At 32.3% G+C, this 20,767-nt stretch overlaps 2 protein-coding genes and 1 long non-coding RNA gene across 3 annotated transcripts; 2 read left to right on the forward strand and 1 right to left on the reverse strand.

Annotated features, from left to right (window-relative positions):
- Positions 1 to 338: 338 nt before the first annotated feature.
- Positions 339 to 1,967, reverse strand: LOC133031699 (uncharacterized). Its single transcript, XM_061105251.1, has 2 exons — positions 1,193 to 1,967; positions 339 to 1,062 (listed from the first exon to the last, which is right to left on the reverse strand). The coding sequence occupies exons 1-2, from the start codon at positions 1,648 to 1,650 to the stop codon at positions 873 to 875; spliced, it is 648 nt and encodes a 215-aa protein (XP_060961234.1). The 5' UTR covers positions 1,651 to 1,967; the 3' UTR covers positions 339 to 872.
- Positions 1,968 to 6,700: 4,733 nt separating this feature from the next.
- LOC133031685 (uncharacterized) lies at positions 6,701 to 8,518 on the forward strand. Its single transcript, XR_009684771.1, has 3 exons — positions 6,701 to 7,029; positions 7,747 to 7,809; positions 8,287 to 8,518. It is a non-coding gene; the product is annotated as an uncharacterized LOC133031685 (long non-coding RNA).
- Positions 8,519 to 15,610: 7,092 nt separating this feature from the next.
- LOC115705187 (protein PLASTID MOVEMENT IMPAIRED 1-RELATED 1) lies at positions 15,611 to 19,949 on the forward strand. Its single transcript, XM_030632438.2, has 3 exons — positions 15,611 to 15,851; positions 16,012 to 18,318; positions 18,421 to 19,949. The coding sequence occupies exons 2-3, from the start codon at positions 16,025 to 16,027 to the stop codon at positions 19,607 to 19,609; spliced, it is 3,483 nt and encodes a 1,160-aa protein (XP_030488298.2). The 5' UTR covers positions 15,611 to 15,851; positions 16,012 to 16,024; the 3' UTR covers positions 19,610 to 19,949.
- Positions 19,950 to 20,767: the final 818 nt, after the last annotated feature.

Raw genomic sequence — 20,767 nt, forward strand, 5'->3', positions numbered from 1 at the left:
TGGACCTGTACACCTACTGTTCAGATTACTACACAAAAAAAAATTGGCTGGCAACTTATGCAGGGACAGTTTACCCAATAGGACACCAAAGTGAGTGGGAGGTACCGGAAGAAGTGAAGAATATTATAGTCTTGCCTCCGCATGAAAGAGTTAAATCAGGAAGACCAAAAACATTAAGAAGGAAAGCTGGATGGGAAAATGATCAACACAACAAGTGCAGCAAATGTGGGGAACTGGGGCATAACAAAAGAACATGTAGCAGAATACGTAGAAGGGAATAAAAACAACAGCAGAACAACAGTGGAAAAACAAAAAAAAAAACTACACAAACATTTGAGAATGAGATATTGAGGAATTTAAATTTTTGAAATACATAGAGATTAAAGTTTTTATTTGAAAACATTGATTACATTGGGATTTGATAATACTTTAGATTGGATATTAAAAGATGTTTGATACTAAATTGAATATATATATATATATGAAGTTTATTACTTAAACAGTTTGTTTTTTTTATTAATGAAATGAATATTTGTATTCAAAAAAGTTAATAACATTACTGAATTATTATTAAACACTTGAAAAGGTATCTTAACAACTGGGAGAAAAAAAAACAGAAAAAAACAAAAAAACTATAAGAAAAGAAAATACATAAAAAGATGTGATGTGAAATGAAAATACTAACAAATTTAACATAACAACTTGTTTATACATAACAAAAAGAAAAAAAAACATACAGAAATAAAGATTACATATTGTCCACAAAAAAATGTAAAAACATAAAAGAAGATCAATGTTTGTTTCCAGAAACAACAGTAAAAAAACATAAAAACAACATAAAAACAATGACAATCTGATTGAAAAAGGACAAATCATTTCTTGGGAAGGCTGGGAGGGGCCTCGGATTCACTTTCAATGTTCTCAAGTTGCTTCTTCATGCCATAATGATAAAATAACACAGCCAAACGATCGCGGTGAATTTTCACATCAAAACCAGAGGATGGGATGGGTTTGCCATCAATGAAATACTCAGCAAATGATGCTACGAAAACACCACAATCACTGGAAAAAGACAAGAAGAATAACAAAAACAAACACTATGAGAACACTAGTAAAAACCAAAATCACATAACAAAAACATAACAATACAAAAAAGCAGTGAAAAACATTGAACATTATACATAAAACTTACGCTGTGACCTGCTCGGGTAAACCATCAACAACAACAATCGGGAACGGTTCCATCGTGCTAAACTTAGATTCATTGCGAAGGCCTTTGAAGTCTAACATAGAGAAATAATATGGTAAAATAACAGAAAAAGACTTGCAAGCTTCTTTGGCAGCTGTCATATACCTTCCAGAACGCAATGAATTGTACAGATATATCCACCGCTCAGCTATGTTTAAACGACCACAAATCCAATGATCCTGTAATTTGACATTGATAGGCATAACAACATGATCAACCAAATGCCAAGGAGTGGCACATAATATCTTACCACCACAGATGTACTGGGTCACATTATGAGAAAGAGACAACACCGATATATCGTTCTTTTTCTCAACAAACTTCTCATACAAGCTTGTTATGCTAGAACAAAAAAGGTAATCAGTTGTGGTGACTTTGATTTTCGGCTCGGCTGAGTACATTATTTTCTTACGAAGATAGTAGAAAATAATGTCAATGTGCTGCAAAAAAAAAAGATAATAAAAAATCCTTCAATCTTATAAAAAAAACTAACAGAACAACACTTAAAAACATAAAATAATTAAAATAAACAACAAAAACATATAAATAAAAAAAAAAACTTACAAAATTGGTAAGGAAACAATTATGGTAGGCAAGGTTGTGAAACCACATCTTGTTGCTAATGTCCTCAACCCCAAAACGAAAGGGCGAAAATATTGTGTCCTTACCCTTACAATACACATTAGTTGTTGTGCTAAAAAAAACAAAAAAAAAACATCAAAACACAAAAAAAAAAAAAATAGGAAAAAAAGGGAAAACAATAAGATATATATAAGTGAAAACACCTACAAAATACTTACTTAGATTTATGCTTTCTAAGACCTGTATCAACCCAAGTGACAAACTCAGCTTCCAATTGCGGATCGACAGGTTCACCAATCTTGTTGTCCAACGGGCACAAACCACGCACATATTTAACCACCTTATAAACAGACTCATCAGGAGAAACTGAGGATGAACCTGATTTAGATGCACCAGAAGCAAGCTCAATGAATGGAGATTTCAAAACAGCTCCTTTCTTCCGATCCCTCTTTTGAGGACGTCAAATAGGAGTCTCTTGAAAAATAACCATTTCAAGATCATTCTTCTTAGAGGTCTCAACAGAAGCAGAGACATAAGTTGAGGAACCAATCTGAAAAAAAAAAAAAGAAGAAAAAATTACTAAATTTTTTTTATTAAAAAAAGTACAATCAAAACACTAGTAAAAATAATAGAATATTATATAAACACACATTATAAAGAAAAAAGAAAAGAAAAACAAACCAAATTCTCCACAGCTTTAACAGTAGATGCAATTGTTGCATCAACATCAATGTTCTCTTCCACAACTTGATACTGGTCAGACTGACAACAAAAACAACATTAAGAAAATTTTAAAACAACCTCAAAACACAAAATCCACAAAAAGAGCACAGAAAAGGTTGGGCAAACAAGAAATACACCTGTTTGACCTCTGAAACAGGTTCCACAGGTCAGACTTCTTGGCATCATCCACTTTGCCAGTATCATCATCCTTTTGAAACAACCTCGGGGACAACAACACCCTCATCATTACGATCATCCCTAGTATGAGCCTCATCCTGCCCAGCACCAACTCCAGCTCCATCTAGATCATCATCATCATCATCATCATCAGTATCATCCTCATGATCTTCATCTCCTTTGTCATCCTCATTTTTAGCATCCTCGTCTTCCTCTGAAATAAAATCTTCATCATCCTCATTTTCAGAAGAACAGAGAGCATCTTCAGACTGAGATCCATTGTGAGTATGACCACCATGGGATGACTGAAAAAAAAACATAAAAAATTAATGAAATGTATAAAACAACATAAAAATACTACTAAAAAAATAACAAAAAACAATTAATGACAATAAAAAAAACAACACCTCAATAAGAATGTCCAACTTCTTGTTCATTTCAGCAACAGATTTCCTGAGAATCCCTTGCTGGCTGACAACAACAGAGATACTCTTTTTTTAATTCCTCAAACTCAAGTCGGGAGACATTCTCATGAGCAGATGATGAAGAAGCACCCATCAAGCCAGGTTGACCAACAGACTTGGAACCACCTTTAACTTTGAATTTAACAACATCCGGAGTAGTGTCACCAGAGAAAAAATCATTAAGGCTCAAACTCACTCTCTCAACAGAAGTTGGAGAGATGTTTCATAATTTTAACTGCAACAACAACAACCAAATAATTATGCACATGAAACTGAAAATATAAAATAACAACAAAAATTGAAACATCAAATATAACAAATGTATACAAAACAACATTAAAACAACAATAGAAATAGTGTAAAAAACAACAGAAGTACCTCTTTCAAAGACCAATTGAAGACGAGGGTGTTCATGACATCCTTTTTCACCTGACCCTCCTTATCCTTAGGTAGTTTAGGCCAATTCTGAATCCTTGGAATGCCAACATTTGAGTACAAAGAAAGTTTCCCAATAACGTAAGGACAACACTCGAAAAACCAGAATTGAATCCTCAAAGGAAAACCCAATAACCTATAGTACCCACCATCCTCATCACTACGAACAACCCTCCTAAGACCAGAGTCAATCTTATCCTTCAAAGATGGAATAGTCATATCAAAACAATGCTTGCCCCAACCAAATTCATTGTACCGACCACTATCGACAACATTCATTTCCTCTATTGAAACAACTTTACCCGGGGGACCACCCAACAAGTAACACTGCACAAAATACAACACAACCAACTTGACTGCAAGATCGTCATTACTCTTGAGATTGTCAGCAATAAAGGCAGTCTGAATAGCACCCTTGGTAATTTTTTTGTAACCCTTAAAACAATGTTTAGCCAATGCATTATCATCTTGCTTAAACTGATAAAAATCATAATCAACCTGACAATCTAATCCAGTAACTAACGAAAACTCTTCGATACTAAACTTAAGATATTTCTCTTGGACACATACCCAAAACTCCAACTCATTAGGGTGTTGAACCTCCCTCAACAGCAAACCATGAAGAAGTTGGTAATGGATAATGTACTCTGGAATCCGGAGAAAATATCCAAACACAGTTTTTGAAAAAAATTCTAGTTGGCTTTCAGTTAGAATTTTTTTTATGTCTCCAATTACAGAGTAATAACCAGATGTCACTACTCTAGAATGGTAGTATTGAGATCGGGTGTACTTAGATTCCCAATTCTAAAACAAAACAACAAAAACACTGCTAAAACACACATAAAACACTACGAAAACAACAATAAAAACAAAAAACAAGGAAAAAAAACAGAGAACAGAATGCATAACATCACACACCTCAACAATCCTATTGGCAGTAATTTCCTCAGCCACACCTGTGGATGGCAAAACCTTGACAGGGGATTTACCCTTGCTCTAAAATTGAACGAAACAACACACAAAGAACAACAATAAAATATCAACAAAAAAACATATATATATATATATAAGAAAACAAGAAATGAAAAAACATAACAAAAACAGAGAAAAAACCCAAACAATTACCCAGATATATGAACTTCAAAAATCGAATTTAAAAAAAACTCAAAAACAATAGAAGATAAATAAGAAAATACCTTCACCGAGACAGGCGACCTCACAAATTCAGATTCCAACTCAAAATCTAAGTCTGAATTTTCCACAACAGTTCGAGGCCTTTTCCCTCGAGGGTTCTTCAAAGTTCCAACAGGAGGTTTTCTTTTATGAGCAATAGGAGAAGTGGGGCTAGGTGGGTTATCTTTTAGATTTTTTTTACCCATTTTTTATTTGAGTTTGGTTTTCTGTGATTGTTTTGTGGGTTTTCTAGCTTTAGCCGAAGAAGGAGATGAACGAGTAACTGCCATTAGAATGTAGGATGAAGGTATTTATAGACAAAAATAAGAAAAACGGGGGGGAAAATGAGAGGGAAGTTTGAGAAAGTGAGATGACAACTGAAATTTTTTGAAATGGATGAAACCACCCACTACTCGAAACTGAAAAGAAAAACGAAAAGAAGGAGAAGATGAACAGTGTGAGGGCGAGTGGGGTATAAAAAAAAAATTTATATTCGAAAAAAATAAAAAAAAATTAAAAAAATGGAAAAGTACAACTGCTGCCAAAAGTAGAGAAAACGGTCAAATCAAAACTTTTTAAATGATTTCCTTTTTAAAAAAAAATGTGGCACAACCCCAGCATGACACCTGTAAAGCCATAAAACCAATATAAATAAAACTTACCAAAGCCAGTATACTGCCAAAAATAATTAACAATAAAAAACAGTATAAAAGTTAAAATCTCCGTGCGACAGTACAAATAAAAAAAAATATGAAAAAGGCAGTAATGGGTGTAAATTTTCCTAATAAAATATATAAGAGGAATGAGCTACTTCTTCCCTTGGTAATTGATTTTAAAATAAAACGTCATTCACCTTATCCGAAATTTTAACACAAAATTTAGATAACATACAAACTTATCAAATCATATAATAATAATCTAAGATCATCGAAAGATCAATGAAAGAATTTGATCTGAATCCATCATAAGAGCCACACACTCTGTTTGAACCGGTAAAAAACAACCTGTTAACAAAAATAAAACTGAAAAATATACAACATTAGGTGATGTTTGATTTGGTGTAATAGAAATGTAATGGTAATGGTAATAGTAATGTAATGGAATAGGAATCGTAATTGTAATTAATTACAATGTTTGGTTTGTGGTTGGAATGAGTATTGTAATTAAAATTATTGTGTTTGATTTGGTGTGAGAATGTAATGGAATAAAATGTATATTGACCAAAATATTCCTATTATTTTTATTTTTATAATTATAAAATATTTAAATAAAAGGTAAAATAGACTTTTGAATTTTTTTTTATTATAAAATTATATTAATTTTGTAATGGATTGTAATTGTAATGACCATTACAATAGTTTTTTATTGTAATGAGAATTACAATATACAATGTCATGGATTACAAAATTAAAAAAAAAAAAAAAAAACGCAAACAAAGTAATGGAGATATTAAATACCATTACAATTCCCATTCCTATAAACCAAACATACCCTAATTACTTACACAATATGAGATACACTAATAGCAAATCTAATATTATATGCGTACGATTCTGTAATACTCTAGAATTAAGGAATGGATTAGCAAAACCCTAATTAGATAATTATGAATAATTGAGGAATTATATTATTATATAATTCAATATATGTGAATTAATTTGATTAATTATATGTTAAGACCCCGTTGGTGAGCCAGGGGCATTTTAGTAATTATGACCCGAGAAGGGTAAAATGATGAAATTAATTTAATTACGTGCTTAATGGAACTATATTATTATGTAGTATGACTGTGTTGTCTTTTCAGGTGTGTTCTGACAGGTTGGCGCGGTATAGTCACAACCGAGTATTTCGGGCCGAACCGGGTTCGGGCCCGAAATATAAATTGGATTGATTTATTTGGCATTATTATTTATGGGTGATAATCTGAATTTTTATTTGAAAATAATTGAGTATGAATTCACTAGAATGCCCTTGTATGTGTGAATAGGTGAAAATTGGCCTTAGGGGCAAAATGGTCTTTTGACCTTATTTGATTTACTTTAATAAAAGCTGAATTTTTGAGGAAATGAAATTAGAAATTCTGGGTCCTCTCTCTCTCCTTAACCCGACCCCCTCTTCCTCTCTCTTTATCATCTTCAATATTTTACAACTTTGAAATTAAGGCTTGGATTGGAGAAAAGTTAAGGAGTTTGGGTGATTTTGGTGCTTGGAGCTTAGAAATTTGTGGTAAAACTTCTTGATCCTTTTGTTTATGATTAAATTCTGGTATGTGAATATTTTTTTTGAGTTTAGGTTTGATGTTCTTGATGTTCATTTGAGATTTGATGCATGTTGGTGAATTAGTGGTGATATTGGTAATTTTTAATGTGTTTGAGCTATTGAGACCATATGGATTGCAACTTGAATGTTGTGTGGGATTATTAGAGTTTGTTTTGGTGTTTCCATTATCTTATGCAGCTCTGAATTGTATGTTTTTCTTGAGCTTGTGTTTGAATTTAAAGATTCAAGGTTTGAGCTTGAATTAGTGGGAAATTTAGCTCAATGTTTGGAGGTTAATTTTTATATTGATTAAATCTGATTTTGGTTAAGGATTAATGCATAAATTTTGTATTTTTTACCCTATGTTTGGTTGGGGTTCGAAATCTAGGAAAGGTTGGCATTTTAAGACCTTAAAAATAGAGTTTTTGGGTGTTCTAAACCCAGTCGTCGCGACGGGATTTTCGGCCGTCGCGACTGGATTTGGCAGTGAAAAATTCTATTTTTCTCAATTTTGTTTTGGCCATAACTTTTGACTCGGGACTCCGTTTGGGACGTTCTTTATATCGTTGGAAAGCTCGTTCCAAGCTCTATTTGATTATCTGTGTTTTGAATGCCATGTTTATATTTTGTGAAAGTGAAATTGGGGATTAACCCTATTTGTAAAATCCCGGATTGTGTGACTAGGATTACCGGCACCTGATCAGGAGCACCCAGGGATTTGGAATCTCTACTATTGCGGGACAACAGGTAAGAGAGTGATTAGCATGTAGAGTATGCGCAGTGGCGCTTATGTTGAGAATGATATGCATGAATATTTAAGTAACCTGGATTAGGGTTATTACCCTAATAGGAACGGTCTAATAGCCTAGGGTTATTACCCTAGTGATATATGTGTATAAATGTCATGCCATGTTAATTGAAATGAGATTTAAGGATTATGTGCTCAAGGCATAATCAGGTTGGACTCGGTACTCATAACCGAGATGAACCACTTCTAAGGCCTTAATGTAATTAGACGTGTGAGAGCAACACGTGGGTCTACATCACGTAGATTTAATTAGATGTGTGAGCGCAACACATAGGTCTACGGTACGTAGACATAAATAGGCATGTTGATATAATGATCAGGTCTGTGCTATACAGACATATGTGAATGAGCATAATATATTTGTTATGATTTATACTGTCTTGCTGGGCTTGGCTCACGGGTGCTCTACTGTGCAGGAAAGGGTAAGGCATTAGCTGATCAGCCATGAGTTTCAGGAGCAGGGCGAAGAATGTACATGTTCATGCCACTTCAGACCAAGCGGGTTATGGGTCTAACAGTGTTGACTTTTGTATTCTGTTTTGCCGCTTAGGTCGGCTAGTAAGAAAGAACTTGTAATAAGTTTGTAAATATTTTTGGGATCCCAACTATTTTGAAAAGTTTAAATATATTACAAGTTTATTTTCATTTTGATTAATATAAAAGTTTAAATTCTGCGCTATTTTAATTAGTAATCCCGATTAGGGGATTAGGATTTCATAAGCTTTTTGGGTAGCGTGCCTAATTATTTAGGGCGTTACAGATTCAAAACCAAAGAATAATCTTAAAGTAAAAAATTATTAATAATTGCAAAAATAATTAAGCTAGTATGAAAATTAAAGTGAAAATAAAAGGTAACCGAAGGGCAGGCTCTCTTCGGTTTATGGTTTTGGACTGCTAAATCGTCAATAGTAAAAAGTCACATTTCATACCATACCAGTCATATGTCTATTTGAAAAAATCTTGGTTAATGAACCAATTCTTATTCATAAAAATATTCCAAAAGCTACAAGTTAAACAATTGTTTAATGAATTTTTCTAAGTTCCTAGCACTTTATTAAAAATAGAGATATTATTCGTAAAATTATTTGAATTTTATTTTTTAGTAATTTGACGGTAAAATCTACTAAATTCACATTTCGTTTTACATTTTATATTTTTGTCCAAACATAAGTGACACAGTAAAAAAATTATTTAAATTTTAAAAAATAAATTTTTCTTTTATTTTTTTTTTGTCCTTTTCTTTTTTTTTTTTTTCCTTTTGTTTTGCTTTTCTTCTTCTCTCGACAACTTCACCCACACCTTCTTCTCTAAATCCACACCTTCTAAACCCATAGTACATTCTGAGCTGATACGTGTCTCAACAAAAACGTTGGCTTGCATAGAATGTGCAAAAAATTTGAGGAGGAGGGAGTATTGGTAGAGCCTTTATTAAGCAACACTAAAATGTATCAGGTACCATAAGTCAAGCATAGCACATATCAGTTTTTTGGTTCCAATAAATATCATCACATAATGAGGTAGTATCTCTTCTTGGATATCATTAATTCAATTGAAAGCTTTGATCAACCCATATTGACTAATATATTATACTAAGATAAAAATATGGTTTATTATTTATATTTATATATGATAAGAGATATATAGGAGCAAATTTCAGACCACACATCACATGAGTGTGGCTTGGAGTTGGGAGCCAAAATAGTAGATGCACGACTCACATAAGACTAGAGGTTTGAAACATGTGTCGAGCCTAGATGAAGAGGAAGGTTTAGAATGGGGAGAGTATATCCAAGCACAGATTCGAGCCCAAGAGGAAAGCATAAGGGCTCGATTTCAGGAGCAAATTTTTGAGCATTTTTTTGACTCTAAAGGAGTTTGCGGTCGAGCATGTATGAGCGGCTAGAAGTGTTTGGAATTGGATGATCGCTTCCGAGCAAATGTGGAGAACTATAGGGCTCGGAAATGGGGGGTTTTGTTTAGGTGAACCCCGAGCCCAATAAAGAGAGATATTGCTTAGAATTGGAACATTTGGTCCGAGTAGTTTCGAGCCCTTTAGAAGTTTAGCGGGAACGGGTATGTAAGCCACACAAAGAAAAAAGGGAATTCGAGCACCAAAAGTAGATGAAGAGCTCAAATTTGGGGCAAATTTTTCATGTGTATTCTGAGCCAAAGAGAGGAAGGAGGGCTTGAGTAATGTGGTATTATTCCTTATACCCCCCAACTAACTTTCTGTTGGTTAGTTGTGCATCAACTAACTTAACTTTTAAATGTGACAGTAAATTTATTGGGTCTTTTGACCTATATAAAGAGGACTACTCCTCCCATTTTAAGTGAATAATAAGAAGAAGACTCAACACAATAGAGAGAGAAGTTAGAGTGAGAAAGTGAGAGATATCTGAGAGGGGGTTGAGTTTGGAAAATTGTATTGAGCAACGTTGTTGATTATGTTGGCTCAGGTTAATGAGTTAATGAATGTTGAGAGATTACACAATAGATGACTTACTGTGATTATTTTCTTGTAGCTCCAAAGATTGATATCTCTAATTCTCATTATCAATAAAGATTGGTGACACTGCTTTCAAATTGGAGTATGACCAAGTTCATATTGAACTTAGGATCGGAACCAGTATAATTCTCGTGTGTTGTATCTGGAAGCTATCTAGATTTATCGTGTTTATATTTCTAGTTTGATATGTGTTAACTGATTTAATTCTTGATTTGTTTTGATCTAACTTTTATTTGTTTAAGTGTGATCTTGAAGCTAGAATTATAGAGGTTAATTCCTATGTATCAGAGCTAAATTTCTTACAGGTACAAAATATGAAATCAAGTGGTTCATGGAGCAATCTTTAGCTATGAGGCTTAGATGTGACTATGACATGTTGTCAAAATTCCACAAGATGAAGAAAGCTCCTAGAAGATTTTAGATGTCGCATAAGAAGTTGAGTAATCTAACTATCTAATTTATTTTAGGAGTAGTTTAAATTTATTTAATTTTTTTTACCTCTAGTTGTGAGTATTATTTAAATGTTTATTTTGTTTGTAAATATCTTTTTGAGTTAAAAAATTTATACTTATAAATAGTTCATTATTTGTAACAAGAACAAAAAAACTCATTTAGAAGTAGAATTAATTCATAGATAACATAACTTTAGAGAACTATGTTTTAGCATTAACATCAATAATAGTACTAATTGAATCAGTCTATTATCTTCGTTGAAAGAGGGTAAACTATTATAAATCTAATCTTCATCATGTTTTTTTGTAATATTTTTTACATACAATTTAGGGTAAATACCATTTTGGACCCTCTGTTTTGTAAAAGTTACCAATTGGACCTTGTGTTTTGTTAAATGACAAAATAGACCCTGTATTTTCTAAAATAGTACAAATAGGACCCTGAATTGATTTTTTGTCAAAATAAAGTTTAATTATAATCCGATCTAAAAGTGCTATGACAAAACTGTTTACATTTTTTGTATCTGTTCGTATTAAGCATTGTCTTCAAGTTGGTTGTATTAAAAAAAAAGTTGTCAAAAATTAAGCTCAAGGTCCTATTTTTACTATTTTAGAAAATACAGAGTCCATTTTGTCATTTAACAAAATACAGGGTCCAATCTGTAACTTTTGCAAAACACAGGGTCCAAAATGGTATTTACCCTACTTGAGATCTATTATTCATGTGTTTAATCGTTTTGTTAAGATTTTCTTATATTTTGGATGAAAATTTATAGTATATAGAGAAATTGGTATAGGATAATGTGATAAGGTAAATTGTATTTGAAATTTCAAAATTCAAAAGTAATGCATTATTACATTTTTGTCTTAAAAGGGGACTATTGGAAATTGAGTGGGCTAAATTAGAGGGTTGGAGCGTCTGAGAGTGGGCCGTGGAGGAGCCTACCCAAATGTGCCCCCTTTCAACAATGCAAAATAGAAAAATCTAGGGGTAAGTTGAAAAATACCCCTTTTATTAATCAATTAATCAAATTTACCTCTAATTTTATATTTATTTGAAACATACCTCTTTTTATATGTATTGTACCCAAAATACCCTAACATAAGAGAGTCACATGGAGAGTATCTTGAAGTGACAGGGGTAAAATTGGTACAATATTTAAAAAAAGAGGTAAAAATGATAGACTTTAGAAAAGAGGGTAAAAATAAAAGAGGACAATATAAAAAGGGTATAGAGTGTAATTTCCTCAAAAATCTACCTGTGAGTCTGTGACCTATACCTTTTTGTCTGTTCTCTCTCGTATTTTACCTTCTTGTTTTGTTATTTTTCTTTTAAAGAAATTTAATTTTGGTGACAGAAATAAATAAATATATACTCATATATATTTTCCTGAATAATATATTTATATAGATTACAAGTAATCTAGGGGTGGTTCAGTTGTAACTTGCACCTTTTTATTATTTTTTTTAATAGCTGATGAGAACAAAAATTATTCCAACTCCCTTCGGTTGTGATCCTATGAATAATACATGGGTGATTAGAATATGGAACTTTTATAAAAATACCAAATTTTATTGCCATACAAATTTTTTTTATAATAATATTATTTTTTTTATAAAATAACAAAATAGAATAATTAAAAATAACAATAGAACAACTAAAAAATAGCAGTGTAAACTTAGTTAACACAGTACACAATAATTTTTATAAAAATTCTCCTCCACAATAAAAATGAAAAAAATAAGAAATTTTAGTATATAATGTAAAAACCCTTTAAAATAATATAAAAAGTATTGCTATGGAAGTGTACGGATCTACATAAAGGCGAGAGAGGTAATTAAACAAATATTTATAATTAAAAATAGGAAAATTTTATTTACACCCCAAAAATTTTTAAAGACACCCATTTTAATAATTTTAATTTAATATAAAATTTATATCTTTAGTTATACTAAATTTTTTCAACTTTTTCCTTCCAATTCATAAACTTAAAAAATATACCTATCAAATAAAATTAAATTACATTTTAAATATTATGACAAAAAAATTAAAATAAAAATTTTTATGAAATTTTCTTAGTAAAAAATAAAAAAATATATATATACATGAGTTAGAAAAAATTATAAAAATAAAATCAAAATAAGTATTAAAATTAACATAAAATAATGTGAGAAAAAAATTTAAAAAAAATATCAAGAATAACTTTTAAAAATTATTTAAGTTTATATTTTTTTTAATAATGGGGTGTATTTATAATTTGGTGGGGTGCAAATAAAAGTCCCCTTAAAAATAATATTAATTAATATAATACTAATTTTGATATAACGTTATTTTAAACACTATATAAATATTAAGTTATTATGGTGCCTAACACAATTGATATTGAACTGGTAAAATTACTTTAATTATGAATGTTAAAATGTTGATATTAGGTGCTTGTTTGGAATGTCGTATTAGGTGATATTATAATGTGTTGTATTATATTAAATTGGATTATGTATCATATTTTTATATAACACTATAACTTTAATTTATACTAAAATATTATATATTTAGGTGTCCATAAAAATTAATACTTAATATAATTTTAAATAAAAATATTGCATAAAATACAATTCAATATAATATTATACAATACAATACGGTGTAATACATCATACCAAACGAAATATTTAGTAAATAAAAATATTACATATAATACAATACAATTAAATGAATTATTATTTACCATGTCATCAGATAAATTTTAAATAATTTTTTTTTTAAAAAAAATATCGAATTATAACTAAAAAAGTTTTAAAAAATATATTTTTGCTGTAAAGTTTTAAAAAAAAATATTTGAGGGCCAAGGCCTCCATGAACTCAACATAGCTTCTTCCCTAATTATAAAATGTCTAAACCACTGACACCAAAAATAAAAAAACTCAAAAAAGATGGAAGGAAGAATGTATTATTGAATAACATCTACTATTAATAAATTCTAAATACAACTTGATAATCCAACCACTAAATAGTGTTAGTAAACGTAATAAAAGTAACATTAGCTAAAGTGTGGGATACAACATTAAAATCTTTAATACAATGAAAAAAAATAAACATTTATAAAATCAGTATTTTGACCTTTGTTTGAGTATTTTGACTTGTGAATTTTGGCTTGCAGAATATCTCTCATTTTCCTTAAAAAAAAAAACAATATTTATATGTAAAAGTGGTTGGGAAAATTTACATTTTAATCTTGTTGAATAGATTTGTCCATAATAAAGCTTTAATTAGAAATGAAAATAGAACATAAAAAATAGAAAAGAAAGGCAGATTGGACAACTAAGAGTGAGAGAGAGTACAACACTCATTTGTAAAATAAAGACAAAATGTATATTTAGTATTAATTATGATGGCTACCCAAACTTTTTGTCTATTTTCGTTTGGGCACTAATTTTTATATTCTTTTCCTCTTCTCCCTTGTGCAATTTATTTTACAACAATTACCCTCCACATTGTCTATCTATAATATCACTTCACCCTTTCTTATTATAATTTTTTAAACTAAATTATATTTACAAATCTTGTTAAAAAAAGAAGAAGAAAGTATTTTTATAAATTATTTGTCAAGCATCTTTTTGTTTATGTTGAATTTCAAAATATTAATGCTCCCATTTTAAAAACAAAACAAGTCCTAATGTTTTGGTGATAAAACCTTTTTAATGTTACAATTACATCTCAATTCCTATTTCCTAGTATTTGAGTCAACTAATTTACAATTGCTACAATTTTTTTGACAGACAGACAATAACTATAAATTTGTCAAAACTATTATTATTATTATTATTATTATTATTATTATTATTATTATTATTATTATTATTATTTTCAAATAATTTCCAAAAACAATCCTACAAATTAATTGCCCTACCGAAAGTCTAGCCAATAATATATCAACACCTCTCATTCTTTCTACCTCTTTTTCTCCTACAAGCTCACTGCTCACCTATGAAAAGTGTAAAAAAAGAAGAAATTTTTACATAATTGATAAAAAATTTAAAAAATATGTTAATACGGACAAATTTTTATTTTTACGGATTGAACTTTTTTATTTCAAAATTGTTCGATATTCTTTTTTAGTTGCTTTGTAGTTGTCGTGAGGTTGATTTTTTTTATTATTTTTGGTTATTTAATAGTTAATTTATAATTATTGTGATGTTGATTTTTTATTTTTTTTTTATAAATCGTTATTTTTTTAGTTATTTTATTACTTTTTGTTGAGAAAAATATATTTTTTTTTATAATTTTAAAACTTTAAAATCGTATTTTGTAAATAAAAATTTTAAGTTATAAAATTGTAAATAAAACATATTTTTTTTAAAAAAAAAATACATATTCAATTTAATAATTTTTTAGGTTTTTTTTTATTTTTGTACTTTAAAATAGTTTTTTTTATTGTATTTTTATGGAAATCTACATAAAAACCTACCTAGTAACCGATTGAACAACTTAAATTACAATCAAAATTCATATAACAATCCACATAAAAACTACCGGAACAATTCAAACCGTAAATTTAAAAAAAATTAAAAAAAAAAGTATATGAAATATTCAAACAATATTTTGATAGATGCATATTTCATAATGTGAGACGGGGGCTAATTATAAAGATATGGAAAAATGTTAAGGCAAAGAATAAATATGGAAAATAGAGTGTACAAATAATAATATTTAAACTTTTAATTTCGATTATTATTTTATTTATTTATTTAAAAATAATAATTATTGCGTTTGAATAAGGCAGCGGCAATTCAAAGAGGGCAGACATTTGGAACAATGACAGAGCTTTAGGCACACGAATTGCACCTCAGACTCAGACTCATACCAACTCAACTCAACCCAACCATCTTCTTCACCTTTCTTCTTCATTACATCTCTCTCCCCCCTTTTCCACATCGATTACCTTTTCTATTTTAGGGTAATTTTTTTTTTTTTGGTTCTTCTACAGACCAAATATTCTGGGTACAGCAATATCTTCTTCCGGTAATTACTAGGTTTTTATCTATTTATATATTTATTAAATAGAATTTTTAAGCCGTTAATGGCGTGCTGATTATGAATCAATGTAACAGTTTACAACTTTACATGTATATTGTTTCATTTTGCAATTGGGTTTTTTTCTAATTTTGATTTTGAAATTTAGTTTTGTGAAGATAATGTTGTCGAAAATTGAAGCTGGGAAAAAAATTGGTGAAGATTCAAGCAGCGGTAAGTTGTTGAATGAGATTGAGGCTATAAGTAAAGCTCTTTACATTGACAAACACACCTCAAGGAGTTTGATTCCTCGGCCGAATTATGGAATCAAGTACGGGGGGAAAACCCACCTGCCCGATACGAATTCGAGCGTGAAACATGCCACTGAAGAGCCATCTCGCAAGGAGAAGAAGTCCATATGGAATTGGAAGGCATTGAAGGCATTTTCTCATATCCGAAACCGCAGATTCAACTGTTGTTTTTCTCTTCAAGTTCATTCAATAGAAGGGTTGCCTTCGAATTTTGACGAAGTTAGTCTTTGCGTGCACTGGAAGAGGAGGGATGGGGATTTGGTTACTCGACCTGTGAAGGTTTCTCAAGGCTTGGTGGAGTTTGAAGAGAGGTTGACTATTACTTGCTCTGTCTATGGGAGTAGGAGCGGACCCCATCATTCGGCAAAGTATGAGGCAAAGCATTTCTTGCTTTATGCTTCTGTGTATGGAGCCCATGAAATTGATCTGGGTAAGCATCGAATTGATCTAACAAAGCTGCTTCCTTTGACTCTAGAGGAGTTAGAAGAGGAGAGTAGCTCTGGAAAATGGACAACTAGTTATAAATTATCTGGAAAGGCTAAAGGTGCTACTATGAATGTTAGTTTTGGGTATACTGTTCTTGGGGATAATTTAGGTGCACCAGGAAATAGATCTACTGCTCCTGACATGTTGAATATGAGACAGAACAATCTGACTATGGTGAAATCAGGGAATAAATTTCGTCAAGTTGATGGAAGGGGAAAGGTGAGGCGTTCAGATAGTCTTCCCAATATTTCCCAAGACCAGCTTCATACCCTGTCTCGATCTGTAGAGGATATAAAGGATCTTCATGAAGTTTTGCCTGTGTCAAGGTCGGAACTTGCAAGTTCAGTAGATGTTTTGTACAGGAAATTGGAAGAAGAGACTTTGGATAAACCATTTGTTCAAAAACCTGAGTTTGGTGAGTTGACCAAGCCCCTTGAACCCGTAAAACCAGATTCATATTCACCTTTTGATTCTGGTAGAGAAGATGTAGACAATGGCTGTGATGAGAGCGATTTTTCTGTTACTGAACAAGGAGTAGAATTATCATTAGCTGAACCAGGGAATTCAGAGCAAGTTATTGTAGAAACTGCTAATGTGTCTCCAGTAGTAAGTCGTGATGTTGTTGAAGTTGAGACTGATGTTCAGGTAGATACAGAAGTGGACACCAAAATTTGTTCACGGGTTGAGGAAGATAGCAGTAATAAAGATGAGCTTGAGGTTCAGGACTGTGTTTCCGAGCAGGATGAGGTATATACGAAAGAATCACTCATGAAAGAGTTGGAGTCGGCTTTGAATGGTGTCTCAGATTTGGAGGCTGCAGCTCTAGACTCTCCTGGAGAGGAAGAGAACTACGAGGATATTAAATTGGACTTTGAAGGTGATATGAAAGGGAAATCACTTAGCTTGGATGACTTGACAGAATCCGTTGCAAATGAATTTTTTGACATGCTAGGAATAGAGGGTAGTCCATCTGGCTTGAGTTCAGGAAGTGAGCCTGAATCCCCAAGAGAGCGCCTATTAAGACAATTTGAAAAGGAGGCTCTTGCTGGGGGTTGTCCTTTATTTGGTTTTGACTTAGAAAGTGAGGAACAAGCGCAGCCCAGCTACAGTGATACTGTTGAAACAGGGTGGAGTAACTCGGCTAAGGATCTTGAATTTTCGTCACTTATTCAAGCTGCAGAAGAGGAGCATCTCTTGGCAAGTCAGGTGGAAATGAGCAAAAACAAAGCAAAGATTTTGGAAGACTTAGAGACAGAAGCTCTGATGCGAGAGTGGGGCTTGAATGAGAGAGCTTTCCAACATTCTCCACCAGAAAGCTCTGCTGGTTTTGGTAGTCCAATTGATTTACCTCCAGAAGGACCACCTGAATTGCCTCCTTTGGGAGAAGGTTTAGGCCCTTTTCTTCAGACAAAAGATGGAGGGTTCTTGCGGTCTATGACTCCGTCCCTTTTTACAAATGCTAAAAACAGTGGGAACTTGGTTATGCAGGTTTCTAGCCCTGTTGTGGTTCCAGCAGATATGGGTTCAGGTATAATGGAGATCTTACAGCAATTGGCATCTATTGGAATTGAAAAGCTTTCAATGCAGGCAAATAAGTTAATGCCTTTGGAAGATATCACTGGCAAGACAATGCAACAAATGGCATGGGAAGCTGATCCCAGTTTGGAGGGACCTCAAAGGTTTGTTGGTCTATTTTAAGCATCAGCAGCCGAAATTTCCTTTCACATAGAATTTTTATTTGGGCTAACACATCTATTAACTGTACTTTCTTATTGGTGCAGTGAATGTTTGTTGCAGCATGAACCAATGGTCGGGCTTGATAGCTTTGCTGGCCAAGTGAGTAATGAAAGATCGTCACGGCTGAAGTCTAGAAAGAATACTCCCAGCTCAGTAGGTCGTGAGACAGCATCGGAATATGTGTCTTTAGAAGATCTTGCTCCACTGGCTATGGATAAGATAGAAGCGCTTTCAATTGAGGGCTTGAGAATACAGTCCGGGATGTCTGATGAGGAAGCACCTTCAAATATCAGCGCGCAGTCCATTAGGGAAATTTCAGCTCTACAGGGCAAGGGGATTAACCCTAGTGGATCCCTTGGCTTGGACGGAACTGGTGGGTTGCAATTGTTGGACACTAAAGAAAGCAGCGATGATGTTGATGGACTAATGGGGCTATCACTGACTCTTGATGAATGGATGCGATTGGATTCAGGGGAGCTTGATGATGATGAAAATCAAATCAGTGAGCGTACTTCTAAAATTCTTGCAGCTCATCATGCTCACTCTCTGGACTACATTCGTGGAAGGACAAAAGGGGAGAGAAGAAAAGGCAAAGGATCTGGTAGAAAGTGTGGTCTATTAGGGAACAATTTTACAGTAGCTTTAATGGTGCAACTTCGCGATCCAATGAGAAACTATGAACCAGTAGGAACGCCAATGCTTTCGCTTATTCAAGTAGAAAGGGTCTTCATTCCACCAAAGCCTAAAATATACAGCACGGTTTCTGAGCTAAGGAAATATACCGAAGAGGATGATGATGAGGCTACATCAGCAATTGCAGTAAAGGAAGAAATTATAGAGGAGCCAAAACTGGAGAAAGCTCCTGAAGAGGAAGGTAATCCTCAGTATAGAATCACCGAGGTTCATGTTGCAGGTTTGAAAGCTGAGCCTGGCAAGAAGAAACTCTGGGGTAATTCGACTCAGCAACAGTCCGGATCACGCTGGTTGGTTGCTAATGGAATGGGAAAAAGCAATAAGAATCCATTCTTGAAGTCGAAGCCTACTTCAAAATCGAATGTTTCAAAATCCAAGGCTCCAGAAGCAACTACAAAAGTTCAGCCTGGTGAGACCTTGTGGAGCATCTCTTCTCGCATTCATGGGACGGGATCGAAATGGAAGGAATTGGCTGCTCTAAATCCACACATACGGAACCCCAATGTTATTTTTCCCAATGAAACTATCAAGTTGTGGTGAGTAGATAAAATGTGAGTCTCATTGTTTAGTGGGGAAATGGTAAATTACGTGAACAGGCTTAATCTCTCTATGCCAGACAAAAGGTCCGAGTTTGTGTTTGTTGGGATTCTATTCATTTGCTCAATGGAACAACACCACCCAACGAAACATTAGGCAATTGATTAGTATTAGACAAAATGGTTTTTGATGTTTTCCATTTTTGTAAATTCACATGGTCTTTCACTGTATGCGTGCATTTGTAATTGATGTCCTGTTGAAAGAATGGAAAATTTGCACTTCACGATTCATAATATGTCAAGTTTTTCTTTTGAAGGAATGGCGAAATTGGTTATGGGAATCATTAGAATGTGCGACTCTTTTAATTGAAATACCCAATTAAAGTTAAGCTTCTTTTGCAGGACAGTTACAATACAAGGACATTGGCATGAGACAAGTTCAGGCAATTATTATTATTAACATTATTATTAATGTTATGTCATCACAACTAATTCTTATATTTACTATATAAAGATAATATATTTTAAATTTTATAGAAGCTAGAGCTTACGACCGATACTTGAATGTAGTCACCACTAATGTTTTTTTTAGCATTTCTCTAATTTAAAATCTTTAGATGACCACAAGATTACTCAGGGAGGGAGGAGCAACCATAATAATACAATGGAGACTATAAAATTTAAACTTGGTGTTTAGGAAAGTGGAACCTTTTTGTGTATTTTTACAAGTATGCAAAAGACACGGAGATAATTACTGTTTATGAAGCAATCAATGCCTAGGCACTAAAAATGAAAACGATACCCATTGAAACCAAAAAGTCAATTACTTAGCTTAGGTACTATAAATGAAAACGACATTCATCAAAAACAAAAAACAAATGCATCACGGATCTTCTTTCATTTCAATTAATATAATAAAACGACACAAAATATGTAATATTTTACAGTTGAATTATACAATTCTAGATTGATTTGATCTACATTGTATTTAAACTTCGCTTAGTACTATATTAAGCAAATGGAGAAAATAATTTGCCTCCATACCATTACCATACCAATATGAAGTTGTTGGATAAATTTATGAAGATTTGAGAGCAATAACAAGTATATATATAAATTTAAGTATCACATTTATAATGTGTGAACAGTTAATTTCATATAT

Source organism: Cannabis sativa, chromosome 1 (assembly GCF_029168945.1).
Source record: "Cannabis sativa cultivar Pink pepper isolate KNU-18-1 chromosome 1, ASM2916894v1, whole genome shotgun sequence".
Taxonomy (NCBI): domain Eukaryota; kingdom Viridiplantae; phylum Streptophyta; class Magnoliopsida; order Rosales; family Cannabaceae; genus Cannabis; species Cannabis sativa.